General features: G+C 45.0%; 1 protein-coding gene across 1 annotated transcript; it reads right to left on the bottom strand.

Moving 5' to 3' along the window:
- Positions 1 to 477: 477 nt before the first annotated feature.
- Positions 478 to 5578, bottom strand: LOC101528615 (ret finger protein-like 4A-like protein 1). The gene is given in 4 exon segments (XM_004579332.2): positions 478 to 984; positions 986 to 1384; positions 1483 to 1540; positions 5514 to 5578. Coding segments are annotated over 4 exon segments (1029 nt in total).
- Positions 5579 to 17134: the final 11556 nt, after the last annotated feature.

Genomic DNA, 17134 nt, shown 5'->3' with positions numbered 1-17134 from the left:
TCCTGGCTTGGTTGAATGTTTTAAATAACGGGTATTCTTTTTGTCCTTCTGCCATATGGTGATATAGCAAGGAGACCCTTGCCAGTGCCAGCACCATGATATTGGATTTCCCAGGGTCAGAACTGTGAGCCAAAAGACGTGTGCTTTATGAATTGCCCCGTTGCTGGTAGACTATTGTGGAAGTACCAAGCAGACTGAGACACATCCACGCAGAACAGCCAGAACAGGCTTGGATCTCTCCTTTTGCACAGTTATCACAGCAGTGTGTTGGGTCTTGAGCAGTACGCAATGGTGATCGGCTTTTTAAAATACCATTGGAAACCCATGGGTTTCAGAAGGTGTTTTATGGGTTTCAATTCCTATAGGTTTTTTTGTTTGTTTGTTTGTTTTTCATTTTTGAACTTAAGTATTTATTGTAAAGGCAGATTTACAGAAAGAGACAGATCTTAACGGCTGCTGGTTCACAGTTTCCGTTTCCTAAGCGGGCTGTTGTGGACAGAGGTTGATTCGTCCTGAGCTGGAGAGGTTGGGGTTGGGGTGGGCAGAGAGCCCCCCGGCTGCCACAGGAGGCAGGCTCAGGAAGCCCTGCTGGCCGTCCGGTGTTCTCCTAGGAGCGAAAAACGGCCGCAGCGGGCTGTCGGTGGGGATCTTGGTGAACGTGACGATGTGGACTCCCTCTGTGGTGTTGTAGAAGGAGACGCTCCTAAGATTCATGTTCAGGAAGATGCTCACCCGCTGTATGCGTGGCTGCATGGTCGGGGGCTCGGTGCTGGTGGTGAAGCCTTCACAGTCTCTCCGGCTCACAATCCAAAAGCCGCACTCTGAGCTCAGCCTCACGGGCCCTTTCCGATTCACGGAGTCCCTGCAGATGCCCACGTCCCACTCCTGGCAGCTCCCCACGTCCACCTCCCAGTAATGGTAGCCGGAGGTGAAGCGTGGGGAGCCCAGCACGCACATGTGGATGTCGAACCTCTGGGCACTCTCCCTCCCGTGTCTGAGGGGAAGACACACAGCCCACGCTCCTCAGGTCCTCAGCAATGAACAGGTACTCATTGGCTGTGTCCACATCCAAGGTCACGTCCACTTGGAATTTCCGCACGTTGGGGTTCATCTGCAAAACTTCCTCCAGGAGGGGCTCTAGCTGCTTAAAAGTTTCTACCAGCACCCCCATCTGGCGAATGGGCTTGATGTCCTTCGGCCTGGAGACCTTAGGGCAGCTGAAACACAGGATCCCGTCCCCACCAGGCTCCCTCTCGCTTGAGGTACACCGGGTCCTGCAGGTAGTTATAACAGGAGCGGCAGCTTGCTGCTGTTCATAAGCGCTCGACCATGGCGGCGATCTCCTTCCTGCTTGGGTCTCTGCCTCCAGGTCCTTCCCCAATTCCTGCAGTTTTAATCCTTATTGAAGTTCAAGGACCCCATCTTTGGTCAGCGAAGCTCCTTGAAAGAAGCTGCTGACTCTGGCCCTCATTGGGCACTTGCTTGCTGTTTGGGAGGACAAAGTGTTCCCGGTTCATCTTGGATATTTTCCACCTCAAACCTAAAATAATGCAATTCTCAAAAAAGTCCTGATATGTTTTAGTGGAAAAAATATCTCAAGGGCATTCATTTCTGCTAGGTTGACTATTATCACTAGGCCTTTTCAAAGGTTGAGAGGGAAATTCCAATCTCAACAGTGTTTGAGCTTTTCTCTGTGAGCAGATATATTTGTATATGTGTGTGTATATGTATACATATGGGAAGGCACTTAAAATTGCATGAAAATGGAATTAAAAGATAAGCCTATGTTGGTACAAAACCCTTGAAATATATGTATACCATTGATTTAAAAAAAATCATAGAAAATGCATGAATTTTGAAAGGTTTTGCACCAAAATATTCTTCCTTTAATTCCACTTTCCAAAAACTTTTTGAAGTACCCTTGTATGTTCTTTTCTCCATAGTGGTAATCATTGTTCCTAAGGATATAAGAGACAATTGAATTAAGTGTTTAGATTGATTTATTTGCTTCATCCAGCAATTCACATGCAACCGTCTTAAGAAAATAGAACTACCTTCTCCAACAGTTTTTAAATGCATTTATCATAGATTCTCCTGGGTCCAGCCCTACTCTAGTTACTGTATCTACATTATCAGCATACATAATAAGAATGTAATAGGTCCTCTTCCAGGTAACCCCTATAGTTCTGTAATTAACTTTATTGCACGCCAGTATTTATGTCAATATCTTGCTAGGCATTTTGTCTGCCTGAAGCTTGTTTTACAGTAGATTCTTCAAGAAGTACTCATAGGGGGAAATAGTCTACAGTGTTCACATTTAAATGTGCTCACTTTGCTTAACAGCTTCTACTACGTGTTCTTTTTACTTGAAAGTAAGTTAAGTTGGATATAAAATCACATTTTCTTTCCTTGAATAGCTTCACTATGTTACTCTATTGTTTTCACTTATGTAGGTAATCTAAATCCTTCCCTTATGTGTTACTGGTTGCTTTTTTTTCAACCTAAATTTACTAAGGATTTTTTTTTAACTGTAAGCCAAGCAGTATCCTAAACTATAGCTTAGTATCAGTGGCTTTGTTTTCATATCATGGAGCTTTTCCAGTATGAATCCAAATGCATTTTTCTGATTTTAAGAAAGTTTTTAGAATTTATTTTGTTTTTATTTTCTATAGGAAGCCTTGAGATGGGTGCTTACTTCATTTCTTTACATAGCTCTATCAGGCTCTCCTAGCCCTATTTTTACATTGAGTAAACTAATCATCAGAAAGCCTTATGATCTGGATAAAAAGAGGATTCCAAAATACCTCAGGTACTGATGCCGTGGTCCCCAAAACCTTACATTAATAGTGAATAGATTAAGTGTGGAGATAACGAACTATGGTATCCAGGAGTTGGATGGGGGAGGAAGCCTCTGGGTTTTTGACAGCTTGCCCTTGAATGTGTTTGTCGTGGGAGGGTTGCGTACTGAAGCTAATTTCAACTCAGGTGCTCTTTCTGGTTCCTGCCTCTCCTTGTGGTCCTCCCTCTCTACATACTCTGCACCACCTATATCAGATGCCAGGCAAACAGGGTTGCCCAGTCTTGGACTGTGGCATTCAAATCTGCATGCACCCCCTAGTAACCTTCCTGTTTAAGAAGCTTTTGTCCCTAATCTTAGTTGCCATAGCAGAAAGCTGATTTCAACAGAAAGGTTATGTGACATGTTCAAGGCTCCACAGCTTGGAAGGGAGGACTGGAACAGGTCAGCTCAGCTCATTCCTGATATAAGGCTTCTCGTTTTAAAAATAGCAGTAAGAGAGTTCAGTAGTGCTGTGAAGACATAAAGTGATAAACCGTCCCAAAGTTTTTTTTATTAAAAACAAAACAAGGAAACAAGACAAATTCTAAGAACTACAATTCAAAATTTTAAAAAATCGATTTGAAATCACATAGTGGAAGAGTACACTAAAAGCTTCACCCAACAGAGATAGTTTAGAAAACTGCTGAGGTCTTTCAAGCATTGAATGGAAAATAGTTGCATGCTTTGGTGTCTCCTGCATTTTACTGTCCTGCCTTCAAGCTTTGCTCTTCAGAGGCTGATCCTTGCACAGGCAGCATTGGCATCACCTGGAGGAAGCAGAAATGCAGACCGTCACTTCAGGTCTACAGAATGAGAATCCGATTTTTTTTTTTTTTTTACCATATTCACAGGCGTCTCCTGTACTAAGTAAAAATTTGAGAAACACTGATGTAGGAGAAAAATCTGGAGGCACTCTAACTAAGTAATATTTCCGAAACCCTGCAGCATATTAGAATTCCTGGGAATCATTTTGAAATCTTGATAAGCCCTGCCTGTGGTTCTTGCAAGCCACAATCCCAACCACACAACGCAGTCTCTGGGGATGGAGCCCAGGCAGCAGCACAGAGTATTTCAAAACCTCACAGTTGATTGTGAATACAACCAGAGTTGCTTAAGTCAGTTCTTTTCATCTTTACTCTTCCTGGGAGACAGGTAGATGCTTTTCCAATAGCAGACAAAGCAGTTTAGGGAAGGACCTGAAATTTTGGGTTTCCAGCAAGTCCCAGATGGCAGCTGCTGCTAATTCTCAGAGTTCCTGGAGTAACAAGACACTTTGAAAGGGAGGCTCTTTCAGCAGTGCCAGCCCGTACAGCCAGTAGAGTCCAGGCAGGCTTCTTGGAGGCATTGTGCCACATGCTAACTCTGAATAATACCAATAAGGGACTCCAGGAAGAAGGGGGTGAGTGCTACAGGCCCAATAGGTTTCCTTCAACCTGATGTTGAGCTCAGCAGATACGCCTGACTCGCTGAGTCTGTGGCTCCAGCCAAAACCAGGCTTCACATGCCTCCCCAGGCAGGCACTCTGGCCAACACACGCTGCTGTGTGTGCCTTCACCATGTCCTTTCTCCTTCCCTGGATGATTATTGTAACTTGCTCCGGGATTTCTGTATGCCAATATTCCAGCGTTACTTGGTGCCTGTAGCTTACTGAATATAGAAGTCAAATGGCAAAGTCTCAGGCTACAGCCATGAGGAACTTTAGCCAGGAGAATAAGGGCCACTGGGATGAGCGCCTACGAGACATGGCATGATGGTACTTGATATGTTTTTCATTCTGGCTCCCTTCATGACCTACTAGACTTGGTCTGAGGACTGTAGTATGGCAGGACTTAACATGCCCTGTGTTCACTCCGCCTTATAATTCATGTATATCTCCTCCTTTCCAAGGCCTAAGCAACTGTCATCAGTGTGTGGTGTGGGACTTACCTCATATGATGTAGATCTGTGTTGGGTTGAGCTCTAGATGTGCTTGATGGCCTTAATGATCACTTCTGAGATGACGGAATATTTGCACAATTCCACTGGGCCAGACGTTAGTCTCCTGAATGGAACAAACTGGTTTGCTTTGTTGAGCTCTGACAGAGAGAACAGAATTGGTATAGGATGGGGAAAGCAGACCTAGGATGTCCTGTCTGGGACTTTCCAAGTTTGTTATCTGGGACTTGGTTATTGGTTTTTTTTTGTTTTGTTTTGTTTTGTTTTTGAGCAACCTGTATCAGCATGCAACAAAATACCTTGTAACAACTGGTTATTTCCACCACAATCCATTGACTTTCTGAAATAACATGTTTTTTCCAGGGTTTTGAGAGTCTTTATAATTTTGTGGGTTTCTAACTGTTCAGGATAAGCCTCTCTGAGGTCCACAAGAGTCCCTGAGCTCAGACACCACAGGCTTCTCCTCTCCACTGATGGCATCAGACTGTTGGTTGTCGTGCTCCCTCTTGTCTGTCTTTGGCCTGAAAAATTCCCCGTACGGGCCACCAGTTGCTGCCGCCCAGCAGCGACACTAAAATGACGGCATACTCTGAGGGTCTGGGAAAAGCCGGAACCACAACCTGACCCTTCACTGCCAAAAGCTGCCGCGTTTAAACCCTTCTCTCCGCTGCCCCTTTCCCTGTTGGCCTTAGTTTTCCTCCCGCTTCTCCAGCCCTCTCTCCGCCACCCTTATTCCCGCCCATCCTTCTTCTCCTGGTCCGCGTCTTTCTCCGTTGCAGTCTCTCCGCCTTTCTCGTTATCCATCGTCCATCCCTAGCTTTTACTGGCTACTTTTACATCATTCTCCACCAATCACTTCTCGCCGTGGGTCCACTTGGTGCTGCTTGATAAGCCAGTAGCAATGACATAATCGCAGCAAGGGCATTAGCCTATCCCTGTGACTTTCTGTTTACCTGCTGGTGAGACAAGCTCCGCCTCCTGGCCCTGGGCCAGTCACCATCTTGTAATGGCCCCTCCCAATCCCAGAAGCGGCTTTAGCCCCCCAACCCCCGCTCCCCACATCAGACCCAAGTGCATCTATGTTATTTCCCAAAGGACAGCTAGAGGCCTCACTGCACAAGAGGGGATTCGACAGCTCTGCTGAAACCACTGATCCAGCTTACGGCAGGCCCAGCACACTTAGAACAATCTAGTCAGCTGCTGGTGCAAGTCACTGGCCTCTCAGGACTGGTCTAAGCAGAGCTAAGCTTTTTATTTCACTTCCCCAAGCTTCATATCACCTCCCTTGGGGGTACTACTTAAAGGCAGGCTTTTGAGGGCTAAAACAATGAATGCTCTGAATCTTAAATGAATAATTGACCAAGTGAAAGTTCACCTAAAGAGTAGCTAATTAGGCACAGAAGACAGGGGAGGAAGCAGGGTAACACTGGAAGGGAAGACAAGGAGAGAAACAGTCCAGCAAGCAGTCTACTGCAGGTAGTCTACCCATTGTTGGCAGCCTGGAAGGTTCAGGAAGGCCATGCACGTCCCCTGGCAACCTTCTGCATCCAAAATCTTAGGTGAATTCTTAAGGCCTGCAAGATCTTGGCTTTGAACCTATGTCTTGGAAAAGCCCAGGACTAAGGTCTTAGCTCTCACCCACTGGGTCCCAGTGCCTCAGGATACAGCCTCAACACTGCTTGGTAAAATTTGAAGAATGATGAAGCCACCATCGCAGGGCCAGGGTCTCGGGTGGGTTATCTGGAAATCTGTGGCACCCCAAACTTGCCTTGTGATTCAGATGCAGGCTCAAAGATGAGAACTACTCCCTGGGTGATGCCATCATCATTGTCATCGTGGGATCAGCCTCTTCAAATCCTCCAGAGGGAAAGGGGGTTGGATCACAAAGTGGGGTTTTCAAATCAAGAACTCTGTACCTTAATTGTGCTTCCTTATACAGCAAGTCCCTCAGCTCTGAGATCCTTGTCTGCTGGTTTACTCACTCCCCAAATGGCTGCTACCGCCAGAGCTGAGCCAATCCAAAGCAAGGAGCCAGGAGATTCTTTCAGTCTTTCCACATGGGTACAGGGTCCCAAGGCTTTAGACTGTCCTCGACTGCTTTCCCAGGCCACAAGCAGGGAGCTGGAAGGAAAGTGGAGCAAGGTGGGACATGGACCAGTACCCATATGGGATCCCAGTACATGCAAGGCAAGGACTTCAGTCACCAAAGTACTGCAGCAGGAGTTCTTTTGTTTTTTAAGAGAAAACAAGAACAGCCTTGTGTAAGTTTTGTGTGTGTGTGTGTTGTTTTCTTTTGTTTTGTTTTTGCTGTTGTTTGTTTAAAAAGCAGAATGATAGCCTAGCTGCTAAAGTCCTCACCTTGCATGCGCCAGGGTCTCATGTGAACACCAGTTCATGTCCCGACTGTTCCACTTTCCTTCCAGAACCCTGCTTGCGCCCTGGAAAAGCAGTAAAGGATGGCCCAAAACCTGGGGACCCTGCATCTGCTTGGGAGACCCAGAGAGAACTCCTGGCCCCTGGCTTCAGATCAGCTTAGTCCAGCTCAGCTCCAGCCATTGGGGCCACTTGGGGAGCTGGCCAGCTGATGAAGGATCTTTCTCTCGGTCTCTCCTTCTCTCTGTAAATGTGACTTTCCAAGAAAAGTAGATAAATCTTTAAAAAGAAGAAAAAGGAAAAAGAAAATAGACCTTTCATTTTCTAAATGTCTCAATGGCCAGGGCTAGACCAGGAAGAAGCCAGGATTCCACAGCTCTGTTAAGGTCCCCATCTGGGTGGGAGGGACCACATGTTTGGCCCATCATTTGCCATTTCCCCATGTACATCTAGCAGGGAATTGGACTGGAGGCAGAACAGCTAGAACTTAAAAGCCAGCGCTGATACAGAAAGAGGAGCTGTAATACTGTACCACAAGGCTGGCATACCTTGCTTCCTGACCTTTTTTTCTATATTTGTATTATGGAATGAGGTAAATTTGACAGCTAATCAAAATGAGTTGAGCATTTTTCACCTCACTTAAGACAGAATAGTTTTTCTGTATCATATGCTTCATCAGATTTTGTTTATGAATATATCTGTCTTTTGAAATTTTTTATTTAAAAGACAGTTTCCATCAACTGATGCATAATGCCAGAGGCCAGCTCCAGCGGAGTTCAGAGTTCCAGAAGGGTGTGTGGAGTCATGTTTTGAAAGAGATAAAGAGAAAAGATGGACCACTACAATTTCATGATCATAATGGACCATGTACAAAAGCTGTCCCCTTTATGTATACAGAAGCAGTCACAAGCTCTGGCACAGACTTTTTATGTCGTGGTCAAGTGGGTATCTCTAAAGATAACTCTGCCATTTGTTTCACTTGCAGTCAGGAAGTTCACAATAGCTGGTGCATATCAATCAGTAACACATTCCTACTACCTTCCTCATTTTACAACTTTTATCTCATTAGTTAAAGGATAAAATGCATCACAGAAGGAAAAACCTAAAGATCATAGACAAAAAACCTTAAACATAGATTCCCATTACAACCATGGGCTTAACAACCCTAGATTAGTCTAAAAGCTTGTTTTACAAGATTAGTACAAACATTCTTGAGCTCTTCCAGCCATATGGTCAATGGGGGTGGCCGAGACAGCATGAATTGCTAAAGGCCCATTTACCAAGATGTTATCAGCAACATCAACTCCTAAGCTCACATTGATTGTAAAAACCAGGGGCAAACAACAATGCCTCAATAAATTACAGAATTCTCAGTAGGGTGGTCGGGTGTCCCTGCCAAGGAGAGTGAAACTGCCTTGAAGAGGTTGGAGAGACATCTGCCAGACCTTGCCATGCAGCAGGAAGCTCCTCCTGGCCTTGCCAGCAGGGAAGCGGTTCTCTTCACACCTTCCTCTCACCCTCACCCACTGCATGGACCCCAGCAGCATGCCGTAAATGACTACTGCATCTACAGCCAGAACCACAATGCACACCTCCCAGGTAGGTGACAGGAACCTTGCTATCAACTCCTCTTTCCCAAGGCCTGTGCTGCAAGGAATTGGAAGCGAGCACCACTGCAGCCAATATTGAACCCAAGTTCTCCAGTGTGGGAATCAGACTAAATGCCTGAGCTGTATGCATGTATGTGTGTGTAACCTTTGTAGCAGTAATTTTAGAAAATATGGCAACAGGGAAAACCCACATCCTATTACAAAAAATCGTTACAATCAATGTGTTAGCATATTTCTTGTGTCTTTCCCCCCGTTCACATGGGTGTGTATATGTTGTTAAAAGTTAAATGGAATTACACTGCACTGTTGTAAAGGCAGCATGCACTACCCCCTCACCCAAAATTAGGTTCATGTGTCAAAACTGATGCTCTCTCTCTCACACACACACACACACACACACACACACACACACACACACACACACACACAAGACAAAGAAAACCCTCTTATGCATCTAATGAGGTTTGCAGGGACAGAGAAGGCTGGCAAGTGAAGGCAATCGAAAAACAGCTTCAGAGAGTGAAGAGAAAGATGAGTACCTTGAGGGCTTTCGTTGTGGGTTTTTTTTTCTTTTGGTAGTTTTTCAAATTTATTTTACTTCTTTTTCCTTAATATTATCATTTTATGATACAGTTCTATAGGCCCTGGAATTTCCCTTACCCCATCTCCAAATCCTTTCCCCCACCCCAAGTTCCCCTATATTATTACTTTAGTATAGTTCTTCATAAACAGTTATAGGTCCATCATTGCGGGCATGGACAATGGCAGAGTGTCCAGCATCCTATTGTCAAGATATAGTTCATAATTCCATTGGGAGTCCATCTTTGAGGTAAAAGTAGAGATGTATACTGCATTGTGTCCTCACATCTGGATATGATAATCTCTACTACACGGTTACTATGCATCCCCTTGAATGAAAAGCCACAAGATCAAGAACAGAAAGAAAAATAGAAATTAAAAATGCCAGCAAGTTAAATAACATTCTATTGAATGTGTCACTGAAGAAATGGAAAAGGTTCTTGGTTTTCTTTCTTGTTGAAGATTCCTACATATTGGATAATCCTGGGCAATTTGGACTGCCCATTGGAGCCAAAGGAGGGTGCACTGAGCTTTCTTATCCCTTTGTCCAGAATGAGGCCAAAGGGAACGGGCAGTGGTCAGGCTTGAGTTTTGCCCCACCACACACAAAAGTTGGATTTCAACTCTTAATTCCACATGTACCTTTGCAATCCCTATCTTCGGTTTAGCCTTGGGCAGTCTGTGCTTAAGGGAGAAAGCTTAAACTGACATCTTTATTGTCAAAGTAAATGTCTTTTGACATGGCATCTTGCAGAGCCTGCTCGTTTCACTTTTAACTGATCATTTATTCGTATTCTGGAAGAAAATGATGAATGGAGTAAAAACCACACTGCAGCTTTTTGCTTATTAGAAAACAAAGTCCATGAAAGAATAAACCAGAACATGCATCTTGAAGGAAATACGACAAACTTTCTGAGGAGAAGAGATTGACATTGGTTAGGGGAAAAAGTCTTCTTGTTTGTGAATGCAGTTAGATTTTTTTATGATCACACATGACTCTCCACTATAATAAGAAATAGGATTGTAGATAAATGCGTCATGTATTTAATCTGCTTTTAAATAATGGTCCTTAAAAATGTAGATATTTCTAACCCTATAGTTAGAGTCCACACCTTGTGACAACAAAAGAGAAGTCCACTTCAAACATGGATCATAACTAACCACAAGGCTGTTTTTTCCATCTGTAATAAAGAATGTTCCGGCATCTTTAATGACCGAAGATAATCCTTTGTCATCATCTTGTGCATCTTGGTTATAAAAATACATACACTGCTTTGAAGAAAATGTTCTGCTCCACTGATGTCAAAGGAAGGTCAGATTATGGAAAACTGGCATTGCTACAGCCCAGGAATGAAGCCTGCTTGTGTTTTTCTACCAGTATTTTGAATAAAGAAGCTTACCGTGTGGTTTCAAGATTAAAGATTTAATTAAGGCCCTGAAGAGTGATTGGGTCTTGATGTTGATCACTGACAATGACTTACTACGCACTAGAGAAACACTTGCTATTGAAATGCATGAAAAATAAAAACATTGAGTTTCAGATTGAAAGTCTACCAAAAATGTTTTTGATAGTTCAGGAATATCTGAATAAACTAGTATATCTAAATCCAAGATACAAAAGGGGGGCTTAAAAGGGGGGTTGCTATTTGGGAAGAATGCTAACCAATCCTATTTTGTCTCCTTTTGTAAAAAAAAAAAAAGAATTTACATCTCTGGGGGATAAAATGAGTATGCTTTTTGAATGGAAGTGTAAAAATTGGCAATACGATGTCAAAAGAATAGCTAGAGAGCGGAGATACAAGACAGGGAGACGGGCACGGATGAAGCTCTTCACAGCTCTGAACTGAAGAGACAGAGATACTGCTCATCCTTCACGTAGGAGACATGGCCCACCAGCTGTGGTGGAGACCCTCCAGGTGCAGACCTCCTGCTCTTGCCGCCTCTTAGAGGCTCTCCTCAAGCTCCTGTCCTGTTTGCAGAGAGCTGGACCATGCCAGCTTCCTCCAGCGAACTCACTTTGCTAACCTATTTGGATGTGTTACAACTACCCCACTGACTTTGGGTTCAAATAGCCTCCCCAGTTGTCCACCCTCAAGAGCTCCATCATCTGTCCCAGATATAGCAAGCCACCTGAATGGGTGCATTCACTCCAGCCAGGAATATTGACTCTGTCCCTTCTTTGCTCAAGCTGAGACAAAGGTTGTGGTGACAGCTTCAGGACAAGGGTCGCTAAGAACTCAGAGAGTTCTCCCCTGCAGTGGGCTGCATGGTGAAGAATCTTGCTGACTTGGTCTTTGCTAGCCTTTCTGTAACTCCAGAATGGGAAGAGCAGTGAGAGATGAAAGCCTGTTGGTAAGTCTTATCTCTCAGGCCTGTGGCTCTCTTGTGACTGCCCAGGGGCACCTGGCAAAAGCCCAGCATCAGATCCTCGGTCACGGTTGGTTTCAAGCACCTGGCTTCTTCAGGCTGCTGGGAATGCCAGGCTAGTGAATGACTGAGCAAACCAATTACAGCTGAAAACACAACAGGAACCTTTGTTGGAGTCATTCCTACACTACTTGATTGCGTGTCTCTTGCCATGCCCAGTAGACATTCGCAAGGAAGCCCTGTAAACTTCTGCTCTCCTCAACTTCCACAGTGCCTAGGGCTTTGAGCTCTCAGAGCCAAGGGTCGTGTGGCCGGGATCACTCCCAGCTTCAGGAAAGCAACATTTGCGGTCACCCAGGCTCAGAGGAATCCCATGAATCTCCTCAAAACATGGAAGATCTTAATCTTAAAGCACAGTGGGTGTGTCTATATTTCTTGGATAGCAAGTTCATGTTCTAGTACTAAACAGTTTCTGAATTTATGAAGGGAGAAGTGGTTCGAGTCCTAGCTACTCCACTTCTGATCCAGCTTTCTGCTAATGGGTCTGGGAACTTAACAGAAGATAATGCAAGAACTTGGGTCCCTGACATCTGACCATAAAGATAACTATCCATTTTTCTGTGTCACAGGATTCGACTGGAGTTCAGACTCCGACTGCCTTTAGCATTTTCTCTGACATCAGGCTCTCTGGGAGTTTTCAGAATAAAATACTCTTTAAGAGTATTTTGGCTTTGCACCCCAGTACTTAGAGATCCAACTGTAACATAAAGGGGCAGGCAGGATGGAAAGAAAAAGAATTACAGTTGCTTAGGAAGCTGAACTCTACACTTCCTGTGATTAGGATCTCAAGGTTAAAAGTCCTTGCTCACACCAGGATTTACTTCATAGTAATGTGTCTCTGAAAAAAGAGGGTTTAGGAGTTTCACACAGGGCCCCTTTGGATTCTGCAGATGCAGGCTCAGGGCTCTAGTCCTTGATCTCTGGCCCTTTCTTGAGGGGTGCTTCCTAGCCTGGTCACCTCTACATCTAGGGATAACAGCTGCCCGTGATAGCTAAGTGTGCAACCATGAGCCGGCCGTCAGGGAGCCTCCAAGCTCCCTAAAACGAGAGGCACCTGATCCCACTTGCAGTATGGAGAAGTCACGCCTACACTACGCAGGGAAAAGCAGGGCACTCTTCTGCCAATGGAGGGCATTGAACTCCTAGATCCCCAGGATGTAGGAGAAGAGAGACAGCAGCCTTGCTCTAGGCAGGATCTGGGGGAGGAGTACTGAAGTGAATGGTCAGTTGACAGGGTAGGAAGGCTCAGGTGTGTAGCAACCTACTGAGGCACATTTGAAGGCAATTAGTCATTTACTGGTTACATGACCTCAGGAGATGTCTTTAACCCTTTCCATTTCTATGTCCTTACCTGTAAAACAGAGGCAATAATACTTGTCTGGTGAGTTTCTAAGGCACCTGACATGTAAGGCACACAATAAAAAGGAAATGTGCTTATTAATATTAGTCATGGTCTAGAAACATTTCCACGTGGATAAGGGATTTGTGCAAGGATGGGGAGTGTCCAGTCCGCTGGCCATTAAAAGTCTACAAAATCATGTGGTCTGGCCCTGCCCAGGTAACCACAGGCAGGATTTGAAATTCAATAAATCTATACAGGCTAATTTCTAAGTCAATAATTCTGTCTGGCCCGAGAATGATGTTATAAATATCTACATGGCCCTTGGCAGAAAAAAATAATAAAACATGGCTCCCTCCCCTGCTAGAGTCAGGCCTGAAGAAAGGGGTGAAGCTGAGCCTAGTGGCGGAGGATGGGAGGGAAGGAAGCTAATGGCTTGGGCAGGAGGTGGGAGCACTGCCTGGGGAAGCTGGAGGCTTACGAATGTTGTAAGGGAGCTGCACGGGGCTGCACAGGCAAATGGCGCCTGAGTTGAGAGGAATACAGATGTGAAGGAGTTACAGCATTTCCCAGGAGGTCAGCTGGAGCTGATGGAGGTTCCGGGGGAAGTAAGAAGGCTCCCTCCGGGCCCCATTTCCTCCACGGACTGACCTTGACAACATCCAACTTCCTTTAAACTTGCAAGCTCCATTTTTTTTTCTCACAATATTTATAGTTCTCTTTACCTTTTGCAAGTAGCCATGCCTTCCTGTGCTAGAACTGCTGCAGGATGCTCGCAGCCAACTCCCCTCCTTTCAGCAGGGAGCAGATGAACCTGCCTACAGAACCCCCGGGCTGACAGCTAAGTGAATGATTCTGAAAGATCTGATGGTACAGAGTGAAATCAGGGCCCCAAGCTTCCTATGTCAAATGATTCCTATGAATCAGAAGAGCTGTGGGCATGACTCATGCTTGCCCAGGCCTGGGTAAAGGCTGGCTGAAGCTGATCTGGGGGCACAGTTCCAGCCCACGGGCCGCTCCCAGGGACCGAGTGATGGCGCCTTGCTTCCCAGACAAGCAGGCAACACCAGGCTGACACAGGAACCATGACAGTGCTGGAAGGTTTCCTTCCAAAGGAGGCAGCAGAGTCCAGGGGAGCAATGCTCTACTGTTTTTGGAAAGCAAGAGCAGAAAGTTGGTTAGTTTTTTGTGTGTAGGTTACAGACATCTCAGGAAGTCTGCCAACCCCTGTTCCACGAGGCATGTGGGTGCATCTGGGAGGAAGAGAACTCCCTATTTTTAATCAGAGACTTGAGTCCTAAGACCGCCTGTGTGTCTTCTAACATTGTCTCAATTCCTCACTTATGCCCCAAAGAACATGACCTAGTTATTTGTCCCAAGTCATACTGCAGAGAAGAGAGTAGAAGAAAAATTCTTGGGGCCCTTCTGCATTGTCCTGGCCCTGAGAGGGAATCTGTGATGTTCTGAGCAAGGCCTCTAGAAAGACATCAAATATGCCAAAGTGGAATACTTTGAAAGCCCTATGCTACCTCCCTCCCCCTGCCCCGCCCCACCCCACCTCCGCTTAGCCTCCCTTGCACGGCCCTGCTTCCCTTCACATTGCCTTTGCCTAGGAGGCTTCTTGCTAATGACAGGTATTTGCAATTGGAGGGTTCCTGAGTCTGGCTCCACTTAGCAAGCACCTGCTGGGCTCTTGGCCAGCAGCAGAGCAAGGGGGAGCTGGAAGAGTACAAGTGACCTGGGGATCCCAGGAGTGCTTTTCCTTAATCCACAGGTACTTGGGTGGCTCTTTCTCACCTCAAGATGACCTCAGTGAATTTCCACACCTTATAGTGATTAAAAAAAAAAATCATGAACTCCAGAGACGGGTGGCCTGAGTTTGAATCCTGGCTTCATCACTCACTTACCCTTGGTTTTTCTTGAACTGCTATGCCTTGGAATTCTTCCCCTTGTGGAAAATAGAATACTAGTGTCCCTGCCTTTGGTCTAAACTGATATGCATCAATAAAATTCCACTCCTGACTGTGTAGCCACCATTCTCCCCAGCCCAGTCTCCCTTGCAATTTAGGCTTCCACGTGGTTAACTTCTCCAGCCAGTGGAATGGAGGGACAGTGATGGACCGCTTCCAGACTGGTGCACAGCAACCTCTTAGGAGCCTCCTCTACAAGGTCTTTATCCCTTCTTTCGGACCCTGGGCATACAGAAGCCATCAGGTGCCGGGACCCTGAATCACCAAGTGGAAAGCTACCTGCCAAACCCTTCCACTGAGCTCCCACTAAGAGCAAAACTTCAGCTGTGTTAAGATCCTGCAGATTCATTGTAGGTGGATATGGCAGTTTTTAACCTGCCTCTTAAGGATATTGTAAGAATTAAATCAATGACCATGTGTAAAGCCCCTAGAACAGAGGGAAAATGAAATTTAAAAATGTTTAATTTATTGCAAAAAATTGAAATTTATAGCTTTCTCATAATACTCATTTCTGTAAACTTTTTGAAGAACCCCCACTGTGCAGATTACAAAAATTTTTTGCACAAAATAGATGTCTTTCAATTCCAATTTCCACGGATTTTTTAAAGTCCCCTCACATATCGAATTACATTATACCATCACAGTATATATATTTTTTGCTGTATAACTGCATAGCTTGTGTTTTTTAGGAAAAGGATACTAATACACAAAAATATATTGAGCCCGTGTTTCTTGGGAGGAGTGGTGCAAAATACCACACTTTCCTCTAAGAACTATGCTTGAAATGAGGTAGAGAATTCAAACATTTCTTTCAAGCTGATGTGGTATGTATGCAAAAATAATGCTTCTAATTTCCACTCATGTGGCAAAAGTTAATAGCAACGAATATTATGCCACATGACTTATATTAGGAAGAATAACCGCAGGTGTTCACTGAGCCTGTGTAATGGTGAATTCAGATTCAGATGTGTGTGGTTCTGACTGTGGTGTCTTTCCGGTCCAGTCATGAAGATGTGAACCCCAAAGTCCTTGCTAGGTCTTTCGTAACTGCGAATGCAGCTCCCTCCACTCTGCCTCAGCATCTTCTCTGTCCGTACCACACACTCCCAAATACTCTTTCCATAAAATCTCTGCCAATCCTTTGTAGCCCATCCTGTTCTAACCCCTGCACCGCTCCTGGCTGCCTCCCATGGAGAGAAAGGAAAGAGTAGTCAGTGGTGATGATGATGAAGAAGAAACCGATCCCATTGTTTCTTTCTCTTTTTTTTTAAGATTGATTTTTATTGGAAAGGTGGATACACAGAGAGGAGGAGAGACAGAGAGGAAGATCTTCTATCCGATGGTTCACTCCCCAAGCGACTGAAATGGCTGGTGCTGAACTAATCCGAAGCCAGGAGCTCTTCCGGGTCTCCCACACGGGTGCAGGGTCCCAAAGCTTTGGGCCATCCTCAGCTGCTTTCCCAGGCCACAAGCTGGAAGCTGGATGGGAAGCGGGGCCTCTGGGATTAAAACCAGCGCCCATATGGGATCCCGGGCGCATGCAAGGCTAGGACATTAACCACTATGCTATCACGCCGGGCCACCATTGTTTCTTTAATGATTGATCACAATCAAAAAATTTTTGAGCACCTACTATGAGCCAGCTCTGAATGAAATGGGCAAAAAAAAAATCCCTCATGGAGCTTTTATTAGCAAGCAATGTATACAGAGAAAATGGATAAATAAGATTATCATGTATTCAATGGTGATTATATTTAAGGAAAAAAATAAAGGAAAAGTAATACCAAGGGTAGTATCAGGAGTCAAGGTGAGAAAATGACAGGAAAGCACTCATTGGAAAATGTTTAAGCAAATGCCTATGTAAGAGAGCAGCATTCCAAGAAGAGAAGATACGGAGCAAGCACAGGCTTGCTGTGACAAGAAGTGACAGACAGGAAGTCCAGCATGGCTGGTATGGAAGAGGTGAAGAGAAGAGTCCACATTAAAAGAGCTTTGAGAACCAACACGGGGCATCTGACTTCACTGTGAGTGAGCTGGGAGTGGATTCCAGCAGAGAAGTGGC

Source organism: Ochotona princeps, chromosome 11 (assembly GCF_030435755.1).
Source record: "Ochotona princeps isolate mOchPri1 chromosome 11, mOchPri1.hap1, whole genome shotgun sequence".
Taxonomy (NCBI): Eukaryota; Metazoa; Chordata; class Mammalia; order Lagomorpha; family Ochotonidae; genus Ochotona; species Ochotona princeps.
Note: the sequence above shows the minus strand (reverse complement) of the source record. Positions and strands in the feature narration are given on the sequence as shown.